An 18060-nucleotide genomic window follows, 5' to 3' on the forward strand; every position below is an offset into this window, starting at 1 on the left:
AGATGAAGTACAAAATGTATGTGATTGGTCAATGTAGCGGTACATGTAAATGCAAAATGCAGATATGCAGTTAAAAACGGAACAAAGTTAAGATTGAATGCAAGCTGAATAAGTGGATGCATCTTTTCAAATGACACATTAATAAAATTATATTCCTGATTGAAATGCAGTCGTATTAAGGCGCGTAGCTGCCTATACGCAAATACGCAGTTGCGTGCACATCAGTTTTCATCAACAACAAAAAAACACAATCAAAAAACAAAAAACCCCATACAAACAAAACAAAACAAAGAAAGAAAAAACTCTGTTATTTATATGAGCTTATTTATACACAAACTATGAATGCTGTCCCTAGGAGATGGTTCTAGTCAAACCCACTAATTGATATACATGCAGCTAGTCATTACGTGGTAGGGAACGCAATCAATCGGTCGGTTAAAGTGGGACAAAGAAAAATCCGAAGACCTGTTTCTTTGGAAGAAATTTCAGCTCGCCCCGCAGGAACCATCAGTATCAGAAACAAGTCAAAATGGTACACCTGATGTAACAAAGCTCCCTGGTGGTTGTCAGAATTGCAAAATGCTTACGCTAACATTTTAGAGCATTCAGGACATAAAAGATCAATGCCAAATTTATGCATTTTATATACAAAATTTGCAAGATATATGTAATGTGAGAGGTTGAAGCAAATTCTAAATAGCACACAAAACTTAGTTTTGATATCCAACGGTTTACACAAAATATGGGAAAATGAAAATAAATCCAAATAATTTCAAAATTAGTTATCAAATAAAAAAGAATCCAGATATATATAATAATATAGCCTTGAAAACTTAATATAGACTTAAAACTGTTTCGATAAGTTTAAAATGAGCTTTGATACAAAAACGTGAAGTCCTAAACATAGGAAACTTAAATTAAAAGAAAAAAATAGAATAATTCAATAATATTTTTTGTAACTTTACTCTACTAAATGATTATTAACTTGATTCCGGTTTGGCGTCCTCCACCTCTCTTGTCTTGATCAATCAGTCTATTTGGTATTGTACCTTCAAAATAGAGCAAATAATTTTTTAAGTTCTCCTAATTTTCTTCTGTTTATCTCTCCTGCCATTCCCTTTTCCAATACATATTTATTTTATACAATTCAGATGATCTTTTTTATACTAAACAGATTATATTTTTAAATATGTCTCAAGTACACGTATTTGCTTTTTTTGCAGTTAGACGTACATGTAAAATCATTTCAGGTAAAGGTTAATTTCAACTGATTCCACGAGGAAAGGGGGTATCTGAAAGCTCTTTTACACATGTCAGACAATCTAACAGCTATATTCAGATACGTGCTGAATGTAAACTATATAGCATTGTTAGATCTCCTATCCCTTAAAATGTATTATCTTATATAAGATATGTTATCACGATGATATGCCGAAACACAATACAACATAGACTTATAATTTAACTCATTCCAGTATAACAATTATACACAACGAGAAAAACTTTTTTTCAAATATGTGTTTGTGTATTTCAGCACAAATTGCATGAAACTTGCAGAAAAAATAATCTGATACTTTCTCAATTAAGAAAAGTAAAATAAGCGCCTATATCATCTATTGTTAAACGTACATGTAGTGAATGAGCGAATAGTGAAAATTTGAGATAATATCTCATTTACATATTTAAATTGCTCATTTAAATATGATTTAAAATTTGGGAATAGTAACATTTTTTTTCTGTGGTCTGATCTAGCCCACCATCCTCCCTTTGGTGCCATTCCTATAAAGGACTACTTACAACCGGAAACCAGGGTGAAGTCTGATTTACATATTTGTTACTGTTAATCTTAAAATGAATTATAAAACATTAACCAAAAGAACAGGTCCGGAGTTATATATGCGCATAGAGTACAAAATTCGGAATATTGGAATTTTCCTCACTACATGACAGTAGGTAAGATGCAGAAATGAATCAATACTTTTAAGGAAATCGTTTGCTTTCAAACGTTAGATGAACGTTACTATACGTATGCTTAGGAATGTTATTGCATATAATGAATCACAGCTTTCTGAACGCAGATAGACACAGAAATCTAATTTTCAAATGCAAAGATTTTGATAGTATATATGTACATTCATGTACCCTTTGTCTGATCTTCAATGAAATTAGTAAATTAATGTATTTTTAAATCATTAGGTTTGCACACCAACGCTGTCACGAATGTTTTGCCCTATATATCCAAGGCTGCTAAATAGTGGGATTAACGTCTCCAAACGAGACCAAGTGTGGTTTTCCTGGCTTGCCTGGGTTGCCACATGAACACAGTTCCCTGGTAGTTAAGCTTCTGAACTCTGACCCCTGTCTGAGAGAGTGTCCTAGGCTCGGCTATAACCGGAGCAAGGACATTAATCCTCGTCAATCAACCCCTATCTGAGTATAATGATAATCGTTATAATTCCAACTTTTAATTTAACTCTAGAACACATGTCGTGCGATGTTATGACCACCGGTACAGTTGAAAGATTCATTTATATTAAATCCAATTCGACTTTACCGGAACTTTTATAACTACAACTGTATTTTTATATATAAATGTATTTTACCTACGCATACCGTCATGAAAACATTACCCATTATCGCAATGATCATCCAAAAACGTCGTGTTACGGTAACGCGACTTAAATACAAGGTTGATCTCAGGTTTTTGGTCTTGATTTCTTTCTTTTACAGCCCTTCCCACAGGAAAGGTATTGCTTTGCCCAATGGACTATGGTTATGCACGTATGGTTATTGAACACATATTCGGACATTATGTAAACGTGTTCCATGCGTGCAAAATAAGGTTAAGTCAACACAAATTATCATTCTAAATGCTGTACAAGTTTCGTCGTTTCAAGAAAACAGGACAACGTAACTATTCCGACATCGTTAAATGACGGACTTAGATTGTCCAAACACTTATAAACTGTATATCATAATACGGTACTCATTCACCCCTCATTTCATTTCTCTGCATACACATACAGAACATATGCGCATTGTATTATCACCAAAATGATTCAAACTGATATCACTTTGTTATCTGTGCTGAAACACATTAGTTCGTTCAATACACACCAGCATTTAAACTATGCCGTTTATCTTTTTTTTTTTTTAAGTTTGGTTTGTTTTTGTTTAACGTCCTATTAACAGCCAGGGTCATTTAAGGACGTGCCAGGTTTTGGAGGTGGAGGAAAGCCGGAGTACCCGGAGAAAAACCACCGGCCTACGGTCAGTACCTGGCAACTGTCCCACGTAGGTTTCGAACTCGCAACCCAGAGGTGGAGGGCTAGTGATAAAGTGTCGGGACACCTTAACCACTCGGCCACCGCGGCCCCGCTTTTTTTTTAAAGATATTTCGTGTTTTGTACTGTTCTGTACTGGTCATCTTTGATCAGATTTTGTACTTCACAATCTGGGCCCAGTTGTTAAGAAGATGATTAGGCTGATATAGCTGTTTAATAACAATTTAAGAATCCTGATGAAATCTGTTTTGGTAAAACTAACTTGACAGAATGCCATGAAACTATAACACCTCTCCGCATCTTCTTACTTTTCTATATTAAGGATAGCACATACGTAGGTTTTGAAGTAAAGGAGAAATGGGATTTTCACTAATCTCAAGCGATTAAGCTAATCCTCCCTTGGCAACTGGGTCCTGATCATTAATGGATATTGAAAACAGCTCTAAAGAAAATTTCTTGCGTCGTTGATGATGGTACAGTGTACAAGTTGTACCTTCTTTTCGGTCGGTATATCAAACCATCATGCTAAAATACACTTTACTCTTAAGATGTGACTTCGTCTTCGTCCTACACGAGAAGGAAGCACCATTATTCTAGCGGTACTATTGTAAATAAATTATAAGAGAAATACAGATGATGATGATGAAAATATCTCTGAAATAAAACATTACAGTTTTGTTTAACAATAAAAAAACAGCATTCTATTGAGGTTCAAATAATTTTATTGCCCAAGAAAAAAAAAGGGAAAAAAACACATTGAGCGGCCCTCTCACAGGAGGGATCCACTTGACAAACGGGACACTCATAGCCTAGATATCAAGATGCATATACTAGTCTATATATGTATTAATATATCGTTAGAATGGATATACAGTTTACCTCTCAACAACAGTATAGATTCCAGACAACGTTATTTAATTTATACCAAAATGTGTTTATCGTTATAATATATATTTCATAAATGCGTGATATTCAGTGCTTTGCAGATGTCGACCCACGGTTTTGCTCAGGTACAGCTGAATTGATATCGATTATCACATTGGCTTTGCAATTTATGCTCTTTAAGCTCAATCAGTAGAGCTAATTGCTTCCAAATTAAGACCAAGATCGTGCCGATTAAAAGACCAAGCGTAAATTGGCCTTTCGCCGTCAGCGTATAGTGGCTAAAGGACCTACGCCCATACTTTATGTCATTAACTGAGAATCTATAAGAGTCTGATTGATTTTTTCTCGGAGAAAATATTGCTGTTATGCCAAGAGATTAAATCGATCTAAAACTATGAAACTGCAAAAGTACATGTACAAGTTTTAAGTGCGGATTCTATAAAAAAATCCAGGGCATAAAATTGTGCTTGATGTTAAAGGTTTCATTTCGCAAATAAGTAGCCTTTTACATCATCCACAGTTTTAGGAGGTGTGCTATTATCTAATAAATGTAAACTTTATTTATTTTACAACAATTGCGAATTAAGTTATATCAACTTTTATGAATCACGCTTGTTGGCCCGGATGGAAGCGCGCGAAGGGTCTTCTTACTGTAGGAGGAAACCAGAGTACCCGGGGAAAACCCACGTGGTCGGGCAGGTGACCCCATACTTTTTCACTTTAACTAATAAAGTCGTTGCCTACGCATATAAGGTTCCTTCCTGCATGGATTTTCGCCCCACATATTAGAACCTTAAAATACACTATAAAACATGTTTAAACTAAATGTAAATACATTTTTTTTTTTTTTATTTTGTCTCTGGATGTCTAATTTCACAATTTTAAAATCAACATCTGTGCTCTGCTTTTCCTCCTAGCATCACATATCAATCGCACATCAACATCATCGTCAGCGCAGAATTGTTCATCATTAACTGTTACTGTACTGTTATTTCAATTGTTTTGCTATTATATCCAGTTAATCAGTTACGGGTGATAATATCTTTAATGAATCATCGAATTATCTCCTAATCGCAGTTATTTCGGTAGCTTTTCACCGACATTGTGTCGGGGTGCCTGCCTAAATAAACAAGTCCTTGTGTGAGGTGCCATACGTTCTCGACAATAAATATGATACTCCCGTCGCCAACGCGCATTTATTCAAATCGGTTTTTACAAGACTTGTGATAATTAAACCGATTACTGTCTCCATTTCAAACCGAAAACAGTCTGCTGTGGTTGTGGTACTCAATGCTAAAATGTGTTTATCAGTACACTTTTATCTTTTAATGAAATTGCCATGCTGATTCTGATACTAAATAGATTATTATTGGGCGTTACGGTTCGTAGAAGAATAGGGGTAGTATTGAGTGATTTACAACGACACTGGATTCTCCTCAATTTTTAATCGTCATACCTCCCACAGTAATAGAAATTGATATATGCATGAATTATATTTGATTTGTTACATGATTTGAGAGAGAGAGAGAGATTATCTCCAATGATGTCATTAATGGCTGATTCCTTCAATCACTCTGTCAGTTTGTTCATTTTGAGCCTTTATTTTGTTCGCGTCAACCATTATCGCTTTTAAAATGTTTGAAATTAAGACGTGTAGGAGTAATGTTTTACAAAAATGCCCTGTTTGCACATTGATGGAACTTCAGTAAAAGCATGTAACATATCATATTGCACTTATTAAGATTTTGTTGGCATATTTTGTGCTGCATCAATATTCGTTCACTCTCCTATTTTAGAGTTTTTTCATAACATTTTAATCTGTTGATTTGTAATAGTTAATAATATATCATGAAATATCAATGATTATTGAAAATGCTTAACAATGTAAAAATGATAAATTAGAGTTTATATAATTTAATATAATTTAGTTAAACATATATACTACTGTTATAACCATTAACACTGTAGTTTGATCGATTTGACTAGCTTGTAATTTATTAATTGATTGATACTTCATTACTGCGTAATATTTCATTTCCGTAATTGAAACATACATTTTGAAATGGATTTCACGTACGATCAATTGTCTGTATTTCCAGCCAAGTCCAGGAGTTCTAAAAAGTCCTCAAGTCGGGCGACAGCACACAAGCGCTCCATGTTTCCACCAATCACAGAAAAGGTTGCAGAAGAAGAAGCGGAAGCAGAGGAGACAAAACGGTCACCAGAGTCCCCCCTTACACACTTGTACTATGGGCTGACGTGGAAAAATCGCGAGTGGCCAGAGTTTCTGGGGAGCTGGGCTTTCGTAAATGGCATGAACTCCAAAGGTTTGTTATACTGGTTTATATGCTTAACATTTTTCTGCGAAAATTGCTTGATACTACCTGTAGTAAATAACTGTATAAAAAATCACGAAAATATTAAAATTGTTGTATATCTGATGAAGTCATGTGACAAAAACCACAAAAGGTTTAAATTGGTTGTTGTTAATAATTAACACTCCCTCTATTGTACAATAGAATGATTCTTTTCTTTACCTGTCATTTTCACTTTGCGAGAAAAGATGAAAGACAAAAAATCACATAATAACAAGCTTCTGAAACATTCTCATATTATTATTTCAATTTGCGTTAAAATCCCTCTACCGACCATCAAACATTTCAGTGCTCTTCACACTGACAACAGGCATTCAATAATTTCTCGGATTTTTCACTATACAAGAGCGCATGGAAATGGTAGAAGATCTCATTAAATAACATGACATTTTCGAACGAATCAAAATGATTATCTGGTGTTCTAAATTATATATATTTTTATTCTTGAAGACATACATGTGTATAGTACAGACTTATTCTTGACATAAGAGTTTAAATGCTGTATGTTTAAGTGATAATACAATAAAATAATCTATTAGCAAATTACTTCTTCTGATTTTTTGATTGGCTAAAATAATGTCACGTGGCAAAAGCTGGTAAACAATGCTGGTTAACCGGGTAATTATAATAATAGATTTACTTTAAATTACTCCCCTTTGATATTGTACAACAGTGTCAAATATCTTGCATGCTTTTGAAACAAGGCAAGCAATAACGCATAATGTTTAAAACTTATTTAATAATCAAAGAAAACAATTTCAGTCTTTATAATAACAAGTGTTACGTACATTCATTGGTTTTAATGATACTATTACATCCTTTTGATTTCGTCCTCGATCGATATTTTCCTCGTGTTAATAAAAAAAAACATATATCGACCTCATCTTAACGTCATAATTGTGTAGTTAAGGTTTAACAGTAAAATACGTATTACAGAAATCGTTGCCTAATTTCTTATATTATAACATACTAAATATACTACACTGAAGTGTAACCTATATTCACGAAGAGTGTTACTTATTTCACCAATTAATGTTTAATATTTTGCTTTTTTAAAACGTATTTTACATCTATTGCAAATCGCTTAACGCCATGTTATGGAAAACTGATATTTGTTTTTGTTTTTATTTCGTTTTAGAGAATGATCTTGGTATGGGGAAATAACGTATAGTTCGTAGGTAGATATAGTAACCTGTTTTCGTTAATCATGGCATTGTTTTGATTGTTCTATTAAAACGCTGCTTTGATTAAATGTCATCACTTCATTTAAATAAACAAATACCACCAATTGCTGTGATGCTACACATGTACGCGTAATAGCAAATTATATGTTACTGCAATAAGCCGAAATATATACAAATGTCGCGCTTTGCTAGCTTCGACGATGTTACCGTCTCTGTCAATGTCCCGGACGCCATGTTTCAAACGAGACGATCGTAGCACCCTAACAGCCGAATAGATCTGCTTGGCTTAAGCTTACGTTAAAATGCTATCACACATAGACATATGTCTTTGTAAAAATGTCATTCTGGGTGTTAAAGCGATACACATGGAAAGGATAAGACACTATAAATGTTTATCACGAACATATGTTACAGTGTCAGACATGCGCAATGTCGTTTCCGCTTTGAGTCATTACTTGTGCTGAGCCGTGTGAAATGAACGTAAAAGGGTCAGGACGACATACTGTTCATATAGAATGATTTGATGAATAAAAGCTCGAATGATTTAGTTTGTTTGTAGATATCCTTAAAGGAGCATTATCTGAAAATATAAGACATGTAATATCTACATGCTACAAATTAAGTATCGGTACGTCTAGAGATATTTCAAGCACGATGAGGTGGATATATGACGGACTATCAAATCAGCTATTTATGAGACCATATGATGAGGATTTTCTCTTCTACAATGTTTCAGGAAGGATACGTATTACATTGACTTTTGAGTATCTGTAATGGCGCATTATATTATATCATATTATATCATATTATATTATTGCTCTATTTCGAGGTGACGAGCTATCTATGATCTTCTAACAAGAAAAAAAGTTGTCTTTAGGGATCCGCTCTGAAAATCAATATTGATCTGTTGGAACTAAGATATTCCCATTTCTAAGTGTCCAGTAAATTTACAGCTTAAGAGAATACATTTTTTTATGTAGGGTGCGATTTAGCTTTTAATTAACATACTGCATTTTCATTACCACTGCATTAAAATGCATGCAGGGGCTTCCTTTGATTGCCGACATTTATAATAAACAGTTTCCATGGCACTTATAAAGTTTGTTGACAAAGGACTGAATTATTGTTTTAACTAATATATCGGTTATTTCAAAATTAGAAAACTTTTCTTTCGTTGCAGTTTATTCATTTAACAAATGTATTAATAACATTTATTCATATATATTATATTTTTTTGCCAGGAAATGCATGAAATGCGCTATTTGGAATATTGTACTTGATTCTACAATGACGACCCATGCAAATATCATATTCAGCCTTCATAATCAGTAAATTTGAGACTCGATTCAACATTGATAACCCTGGCCGATATTATGATCAGCATTCAGCCATTAGTAAATATGATAGACGATTTCACACTGATCACCCTGGCCAGTATCATAATACGCATATTTTACTCGATTCCACACTGATAAGCCTGGCCAATATCAGAACCAGCCTTCAGTATTAGTAAATATCATACTCGATTCTAAATTAATAACCCTTCCCAATATTATAATGTGCATTCAGTATCAGTAAATATCATACTCGAACCCACAAAGATAGTCTTGGCCAATATCATAAGCCTTCAGAATCTGCCTAGTATAAGCATGTACATATGTAGTCTCGGGATGTGCCATACATCAGCAATGTGTCATTAATATAACCACACGCACTTATTATGTTATTTTGAAAATAATGTCACTCTTTTATCAAGTAAAAGATAATAATCTATACTTTTATTTCAATTTTGAATGAAGTTTATTATCATTTACATATTGATGATATGAAAGGCATGCTCTTAATATTCGACCAGCTGATATTAAACGCATTAATGCCCTAGACTAATCTAATTCACGATTGTGTTCCATTGCGATACAACGTTTGTACTATACAGTACTATTTGTCTATTTGTCTACAATACTATTATGCTCATAAATGCCTTGGTCCCAAATTAAACTCTAATACATATTTATCGACATGTTTTAGATTTCGATGGGATTAGTGATAGCTTCGACGACTGTTCCGATGAAGATGACGTATTCTTGTCTGATGATTCCTTAAATGATGCGGATACCGATTTCGATACTGAAACTGACACTACTTCACAACCAGAGAGTGATGTTTACTATGGAAATGACCCCCATTATAACAATGACCTCCCTGAAAGTTTAAATGGGGGAATCATGATACCAAACCTGGTATTCGAAAATAAAAACCTTGTTCGGAGTAAAGGACATGCCGATTTGTCATGTTTTACTACAACTCGGCCTTTAACGTTCACCAAGGATGAAAACGCCAACAAGAAAATACTTCCGAATGATGATTCTCATATGTGTAACAGAATATGCACAGAAACACCTCCCGACCACAGCATTGACTCCTCCTTCAAATCCGAACAGGAAACAAACTCTACAACGGGAGGTAACTCATGTGATAAAACGTCTGAACTTGGTATAGCATCTCATCTTGAAAGAATAGACTGGTCGGATATTTGTTTGATGTTGTCAGGGTCAACATCGCTAGCTTTATTTACGGACGTTGCTCCGCACGTGTTTGTTTTCTCTATTATTATAGCCCAACTTTTATACATATTAATACGATTTCTATTAAAACAGGAATGACTCCACTGAATAGAACTACGTCTGACCAATTGTTCTGCTATATTTGTCAAAAGAGTTTGCACATAGTATGACATATAGAGCAACACAAAGGGATTCTATGCAATTTAACGAGATCCGCAACTCACAGGAAGATTTTAATCTGTTCAGATCAAACATATTGTTCAGGATTTAACAGCATTGTAATGCAGTCAGTATATATATACGCATACTTCAGATGATTTTTTTTTCTGATTTTGCATGTTTCTCGATGGAGTCATTTAGATATGGACAAATCAAGTCAGTTCTTCTATTTCTGCAACACAACTTGTGGTTCAAGATAATAAATTTAGCACTTACACATTTTATCGAATTACATTATCTGAACTTTTTTTTTAATTTCCTTATTCGAACAGTATTTGTCGCCATATTGGTGATATTATATTGCTTAAAATCGTAGACAGTCTATATAATATCTCACAGTTAAAGTATTTAGTCTTCGCTAACATGCACCATGTCATGAGTAAAATTTTTTTAAAAAGGTCATATAATTATTTAACACAAGCCTTGATTCGTTTGGTCCCCCTGTTACTATCATCTGACACATTATGATCAAACGAAATCGTGGTTTGACTAGTGATAATACAGCTTTATACTTACCATCATCAACATTCATTTTTGTTGTTCGAATTAATATGGATTTATGGACGTCAATGAGCTCAGAGTTAATTCTTTTGAATGTATTTTGATGTTTCATCATTCAAAATGTACATCAGACATGTCTGAGTGCTGATTGCGTTTGATATAAACAGCAGTCGTAAATCCTACAGGAACACATGGGAACAGCATGAAGCAATACTTTGAAGTTATAATTTTTCTTTCATAATCGTTTGTGACTGAAAAAATATATACGAAAATAAACCCAGCTGTGATGTGTTTTTTTCTATATTGCAGAAACGTAGAATTTAACTGGACAGCAGAAAGATAAATTACATGATGATTTTAGCCATTAGATAAAATAGCTACATGTAACGATAGTAGGACATATAAAGTTTACTCTAAAATTTACTTCGCGAAAATGAATCAAACTGTATTGCAGTATAAGTCGTAAAGTGGATCCCCCCCCCCCCCACCCCCTTTTAGTCTATCCATACTACAATGCATTTATATTGTTTATGTATTTTTCACACTTTACATGGTTTAATGATACAAGGATTTATCTTTTTCGGTATGCACTAAGGCAGTTAACTTTACCAGAATTGAGAACTGATCATAAGAAATCCTAGTCTACTGGTAAGGCATAGTTGGTGATCGAAAGTGTTTATTAAATACGTCTGTTTAAGAATTATTCACTGTAAGTTTAATTGTGTATTAAGACACAATTTCAACCTTAAATTTGTACTTTCTTTTTCATAATTGGAAATTGCCAGGTAGCTGTTCAAATCACTGACATTACAAAATAACAATAGAAAATACCATTGCATTGTTATTTTCGATTGGATGCTGATGAAATATGCCACACCATTCACTACATCAATAATAATTTATTGTTATGTTTCCGCTGTGTTTAGAAGACGATGACGACATTGTCAAAACTAAAGTCATACTTCCATACCTTTACAATATGTATTGAATGTGGGGTAGAGCATTGGAGTAGACTTATAATTATAATTTTCACAAGATCGGTTCATAAAGAACATCCCTCACACTTATATCTCCTACATTATGTAAAAAATATTCACTTGATATATGCCTTAACATTCGATATTTAGCACGGTTTAACGCGATACATGTATGTCATATGACATGATAATGACATAACGATGTAGAGAATCATATAGAGAAATCAGAAAAAAATATTTTGATGAATGAATTACTCCATGTAGATTTTTGTGAATACTTTTAGAATAAATAATAATATTACTTGTACATATGTGTATATGGCTATAGGAGTTATTTTGTATATACTAGAAAACGAGTTAGTTATTATTTATAAAGTATTGGTTAAATAAGTTTGAAAAGCAATATAAGAAAACCTCAGGTCAAGTGTTGATGGATGTAGAAACAAATAATAAATTATTATACAATTACTGTTACGTGTGTTTGTTTGTTTAGTGCCGTAGGGATAAAAACAAAATAACAATTCGGGAAAATACATATAGTATACTGTGGACCAAAGAAAACATCAAACTGAAAAAGGACTTTGAAATAAGGAGGCTAGTTTTCCACACTATTGTCTGTGATCGATGTTTAAATAAAGGATTATTTAATGGTTTTATAATATCGATATATGTTTAAATTATTTCATTTCATAAAATGACGATGACAAGACGATGTTCTCAAGGAAATTGACAAAAGACAAATATAGGAGTGTATATTGTTAAAGGAAACTATGCACACCCTTCAAATCAACGTCAAATTGCATTGAGCTCCTTCACATATTATGACAAAAGCCAATAAAGGATAAAAGCAACAAGGCCTACAGTACTTATAATCAAAATCAATATATAAAGGCCCCATTTGTACATTTAAAATAGTTTTTAGGTATTCGAAAATGTCATTACATGGTTTCCATGTTTTATTTTCATATTTTAAGTGATATAAATTTGGTAAATTAACAATTGATATAAAAGGTTAAGAGTCGGATTGTATGTTGATTTTAGTTAATGTTATATTTGTCAGTGCCTTAAAGCCACACATAGACACCATTAGTAATAAAGAAATGTATTTATTAACACCTACGGTACATGGGTGCTTCTTAATATTGAAACTGGTTCTTAATGATATCAGTAATCATGACAACCTATTGAAATGTATATAATTCTATCTTTACACTGGTATTTGTGTCCACAATAAATACGTATATCTTGTCATGTTCATCCATCGCCCGAATCAAGAAGCTTATTGATATCCATCATAATAGTAAGACACTATGCTGGTTCTATATTTATCTTAACCGGAAGTCACAACACATATTTCTCACCAAGTGTAATTACTTGTGATGAAGATGAACTCCGCGGGGGGTTGGCCAGGATCTGCTTAGAAGGAATGAACACAGCCATTCTGGAACTGTCCACAAAAATCGATACAAGGTGTTTGCGTCCCAGCCTACCACGTAACGGGCCTTTGGAAAGCGGGCAGTTAGCGCATGCGTATAGGCATTTATCACTTGATCAAGGTTTGAAGACATATTGCCATCGAAATCCAAACTAGTTGTTACTTAAAATAACAAAAATGAAAAGAATGTATACATATCATGTCCAATGGAGACGTCTTAAGATAAACACACAATGAAAGCGGATATGTATCTTTCAAACAATTACTTTGTAGACACTTCATTAAGTACACATGTTTGAGTTAGGCCTAAATTGATATCAAAACCGTGGAGTAAGTAGGGAATGCAAAATAATTATCAATACAAAAATGGTATGAATACATACATCTTCGAACAAAGTCTTCTCCATAGTATTGTCGTATATCTTCGTCTAGGCTCCGATACTGTTTCCAGATATCCTCTATGATAGCCTCCCCAGAGCAGAAGTTTGTTTTGTACCCACTTGGTTCTATTATATGAACGGATATCCCCGATTTCCACAGCTCGGTCCTGCATAATGTTATACAATATAGTAGAGCAAAAATGAAATTAGTTCAAGTAACGTTATTTTTAGGTTATTCTTCAAACGCAAAACCTAACCTTAGCAATGTACCTCGGCAATTTTGTAAATTTTTGTTTTGTTTCTTGTTTTGATAATTCATTGATTTAAGAAGAATTAATATTTATATGTTAAATAGTTTGAAAAGTCTCCGTGTAAATCTATAATTCTTTTACGTATTTTCCCCTCGATTTTGAGTTAAATTTATGGTTTCGTTAGTACTGTATGTGCGTATTCCTAAAAGGAAAGTTTTACCTCAAAGTATCGGCGAATCCCTCCGCTGCGAACTTTGAACAGACGTACGGTGCACCGCCGATAGCAACCCTACCCGACACGCTGGTTGTATTAACAATACGGCCTTTCTCTATCCTGACCAAGGGCAAAAATACTCTCGTTACTTCTATAGCTCCATACAGGTTAACACCCATCACGGATTTGTATTCGTCGATGTTTAACCAATCAAATGCAACGTAACAACTATGCCCAAATATACCGGCGTTGTTTACGAGTCCCCATAGCCCTGTAACATATACATAAAAAGACACAAAATATATATTTAAACTAGGACAACAAGACATATTTCCGATTATCACACTTAATGGTGCATATCAATATCATCTGTCCAGGGCCGGAGAAATAATTTGCATACTACACACAACTGCAAGCTGAAAGAGGCGACTATTTATGGGCAGATCGTAGGAGCTTCTTCAGAAGCTGTATGGTTATTGAAAATAAAAGAGTCAAGAAGACCCGCGGTATCCTAACTGCATGAGTCGCAATATCTGCTTAGGGGATAGACGAAACAAAATGTGTTTCCTCCACCAAAACAATTAAAGTCTGTCTTTATATATTTCGTGTACATTTTTTGATCACATTGACTGTTGCAATGGGTTTAAGCTCGGAAAAAAATAAAAATACACTTATTATTTTTCGAATGATTTCGCAAAATATCCAGATCATTGTATATGTATCACCAGAGTGCATTGTTTGGAATCTAAGTAACATGGAACACCACAAAAGAAACAGTTTCATGCCTAATGACTGCATAACTATCTTCGTTTTAACTCAGCATGTAGGTAACATGTCCATCCTTCTACACATGACAAGAAAAGTAAACCGGAATTGCTTTAAAGTGCCTTCTCGTTGGGAAATGTACATTTGAATTTTCGACAGTATTGATTCTCCTAGTTAAGTATTTAATGAAAAACAAGATTGGCTGCATGCTGCCATAAACATGACTTACATAACACAAAGGTATTTTATGTTATAATGTTGAACATTTCTACAGAAAATAGGAAAACTAAGAACATGTCATGCCACAATGTTTTAGGTGTCAGTATTATATAGTTCGATGAAAACAATCTTCTATGTTCTAGCAAAATATTGTTTTTGATGAGCTACAATTTCGATTTTTGATTTTACCCTTAATAGTCATATCGCCATTTATTGCAAATATTACGAAAACGAAACTATGATGACAAGGGAGGAAACTCTAATGACGAAAGGAATTTTTTTCGATTATACAATTGAATCTCTTATAATCGCACATTCATCTTACGCATGCATTTTCATGTCATAAGTGGCGAATGCTTGCATCGTATGCAGGAATATTAATCTATATTTAGCTCATTGTCTCAATCATTTAGATAAAAATATTTACGTTATTGGGTTGTAAATCTGTCACGGTATAAGGTTTTCTATGCGATACATGTAAATGATGGATGCCGACCCACCGACTGGTCGCTTTAATGTCTTGTAAACTGGGATTGCAGTGAAAAGGAGTTAAAAGAAACATTATTGTATTAGAATTTTTTTTATCTTGACTGTGTAACAAGCAATTTTTACTTGAAAAATTGTGTTATCATTTCATAACGTAAACATGTACAACGTTGCCTTTGACTGGTTGATGATTTCTCAGAGAAAATAAAAGTCTATTACCATATGAGTAGAGTAGATTATATTATAAGGGTAAACTTTGATATATCATTGTTATATAACCATAATACACACAACCGGAGTGTAGCTCTCATTTTAAACCACCCGCTTCGTGGTTCATTCAGAGTATTATCATTTATTTTGATGTGTTATAGCTACATCCATAGTTAATCCTTAAAACCCCGACACAACTTACCTCTTCCACCGGGAAGTCTGCTCCTCACTTCTCCATAAGCGTTAGCGACGCTTTCGTGGTTGGTGACATCAAGGTCAATGATAACAACTCGATCAGAAGTAGACTTCCTTAGATCCTTCCCTCCTTGTTTCGTTAAACACCCAGCAAATACACTAATTCCTAGACTGTCCAGTCGTTTCGCCAGCAAGTTACCGAAACCCGAGTCACACCCTGTTATCATGACGTAACAATCATGTTGCACCTTGATTTTCAAACTACGAATTTGTCGTTGTATGAGAATAAGCAGCGCCACAAACAGCAACGTGAAGCTGACAAACTCTAGCATTGTGTACCTGTAAAATAAAATGGTTGAAGCTATCAATTATTTCTCAGTGATAATTTCGTCTCTCGCCTGTTGATGCTGCGTTTCTATAGAAACAGTTTAAATGTCTTGATGAAAGGAAAGTCGGCTTACTATGAACTAATGAGAAATTTCAAGGAAAAGCGATCGACTTGTTACGAATGAAGCATACCTTTGTGACAGAGGTATTGAATCAACCTAGAGCTTGGGGACTCTACGGTTAGAGTTACTCCTAAGGGCTATCCCTGAGGCCCCCCTTTGGAGACATTCTTACCCCAGGTAAAGACATATCAATGGTGTTATAATACACTTGTATGTGTTATTGGTAGCCTCTGAAGTCCTTCGTTTAAAGATAGGCAGTTAATTCCAAACATGAACATACTCAAGAATATAGCGCCTTTTTGTGCCAAAAATAAAATTGAAAAAAAAAAAAATCGGATGAAATGCTATAAAAACATAACATGATCACGCTGAAAATAAAGTGTTTGATGTCGTAAGTGAAAAGCAAGAAGTTTCAATTTTCAACAAATGAGGAAAAGGAGATACAAAAATTGATTTTAAGTAAGAACATGCTTTATTACATTTTTACCAGTGAAATATCAAAAATTATTCATTCTATAAAAGTGATATTTTTCACTAGTGAAAAATATCACTTTTGCTGATTTGACCAATCAAAGTAATGATTAGAAAATACCAAAATAATTGACCAATCAGAAAGCCCGACATATATGTCAGCACCTGGACAGGGGAAACTCGTGTGGCTAATATTTTGATATTTTTCACTCGTGCTGCGCACTCGTGAAAAATATCAAAATATTAGCCCCACTCGTGAAATATATTTGGTATTACTGAAGACACTGTTAGATATCCTCTATCTATTTACATTATGCGACATTTTCTGAAGGTCAAAAATACAACTTCCTATTGCAGTCCATTCGTAATAATGTGCTTAAAACACCTGAAAACAATATGAAATAAATTACCTTAAAATGATAATTAGGAGTTTTGTACAAAGTAATTACAATTGTTGGACAACATTGTTGGGTTAGTTTTAAAAGAAAAACGAGCAGAGGGGGAAATCTGTTTTGCATTGAAATATTGTGAAGTGAACTAAAATAAAATATTTTACTTGGTTTCATTAGCACTAAGGGCTGACACCTTCACTGACAACCAACTAAAATGAAAGTCTCCCCTGCTTTGGAAAAAATGACAATTTCGTTGTTGATTGGGGGTTAAGGGATGTCACCTAGGCCCTACTGTGTCAAGAATGTAACCATTAGACAGGGCCAAGCTCATGAACTATAAATAGTTTCACGTCTTCTGGACACAATAAGAGATTCTCTGGAGCTTGTGAACAGAACTCAGGAATAAAGATGTACCGTGAAGGAACAATGGTAGATTAGCTACAAACATGTATGTCTTATGCTTTTCCTATCCACGAATGAAATGTTTTCGATATACTGGATACTGACAAGTAACGTTACAGTCATCTGATTTTAAAATATCAAGCAACTAATTGTGCGGGGGAAGTCTTAGGTTTCTAGCAGATTTCTTGGTTTTCATGTCTCT

At 34.0% G+C, this 18060-nt stretch overlaps 2 protein-coding genes across 6 annotated transcripts in view; one reads left to right on the forward strand and one right to left on the reverse strand.

Moving 5' to 3' along the window:
- Window positions 1-12458, forward strand: part of LOC117316731 (neural cell adhesion molecule 1-like) — a 57661-nt gene extending 45203 nt beyond the window's left edge. For 2 of the 4 annotated variants that reach the window (XM_033871487.1, XM_033871486.1), the window contains exons 3-4: window positions 6269-6496; window positions 9757-12458. In XM_033871487.1, the coding sequence (XP_033727378.1) occupies window positions 6269-6496; window positions 9757-10391 (863 nt within the window). In that variant the 3' untranslated portion in view covers window positions 10392-12458. Of the gene's footprint in view, window positions 1-6268; window positions 6497-7682; window positions 7723-9756 lie in introns of all 4 variants that reach the window. The other 2 variants (XM_033871489.1, XM_033871488.1) reach the window with 2 other exon arrangements.
- On the reverse strand, window positions 885-16688 carry LOC117316732 (17-beta-hydroxysteroid dehydrogenase type 6-like). 2 transcript variants are annotated; one of them, XM_033871491.1, is made up of 5 exons: window positions 16152-16688; window positions 14276-14540; window positions 13808-13971; window positions 13351-13586; window positions 885-1049 (listed from the first exon to the last, which is right to left on the reverse strand). In XM_033871491.1, exons 1-4 carry the CDS (start codon window positions 16474-16476, stop codon window positions 13360-13362), a joined length of 981 nt encoding a protein of 326 aa, XP_033727382.1. In that variant the 5' UTR covers window positions 16477-16688; the 3' UTR covers window positions 885-1049; window positions 13351-13359. The 2 variants fall into 2 exon arrangements, with proteins under 2 accessions (XP_033727382.1, XP_033727381.1); XM_033871490.1 differs by lacking the exon at window positions 885-1049 and having other exon boundaries at window positions 13130-13586.
- Between the last annotated feature and the right edge of the window lie 1372 nt (window positions 16689-18060).

This window comes from Pecten maximus, chromosome 18, assembly GCF_902652985.1.
Source record: "Pecten maximus chromosome 18, xPecMax1.1, whole genome shotgun sequence".
Lineage (NCBI taxonomy): Eukaryota > Metazoa > Mollusca > Bivalvia > Pectinida > Pectinidae > Pecten > Pecten maximus.

What these genes read in the sequence shown, in the direction of transcription:
- LOC117316732 (XM_033871491.1), bottom strand. Translation starts at nt 16,476, where the DNA reads ATGCTAGAGTTTGTCAGCTTCACGTTGCTGTTTGTGGCGCTGCTTATT. An exon ending in CAGACTTCCCGGTGGAAGAG is followed by an intron (nt 14,541 to 16,151) that starts GTAAGTTGTGTC and finishes TATATGTTACAG; the next exon opens with GGCTATGGGGACTCGTAAAC. An exon ending in AGAAGACTTTGTTCGAAGAT is followed by an intron (nt 13,587 to 13,807) that starts GTATGTATTCAT and finishes TGTTATTTTAAG; the next exon opens with TAACAACTAGTTTGGATTTC.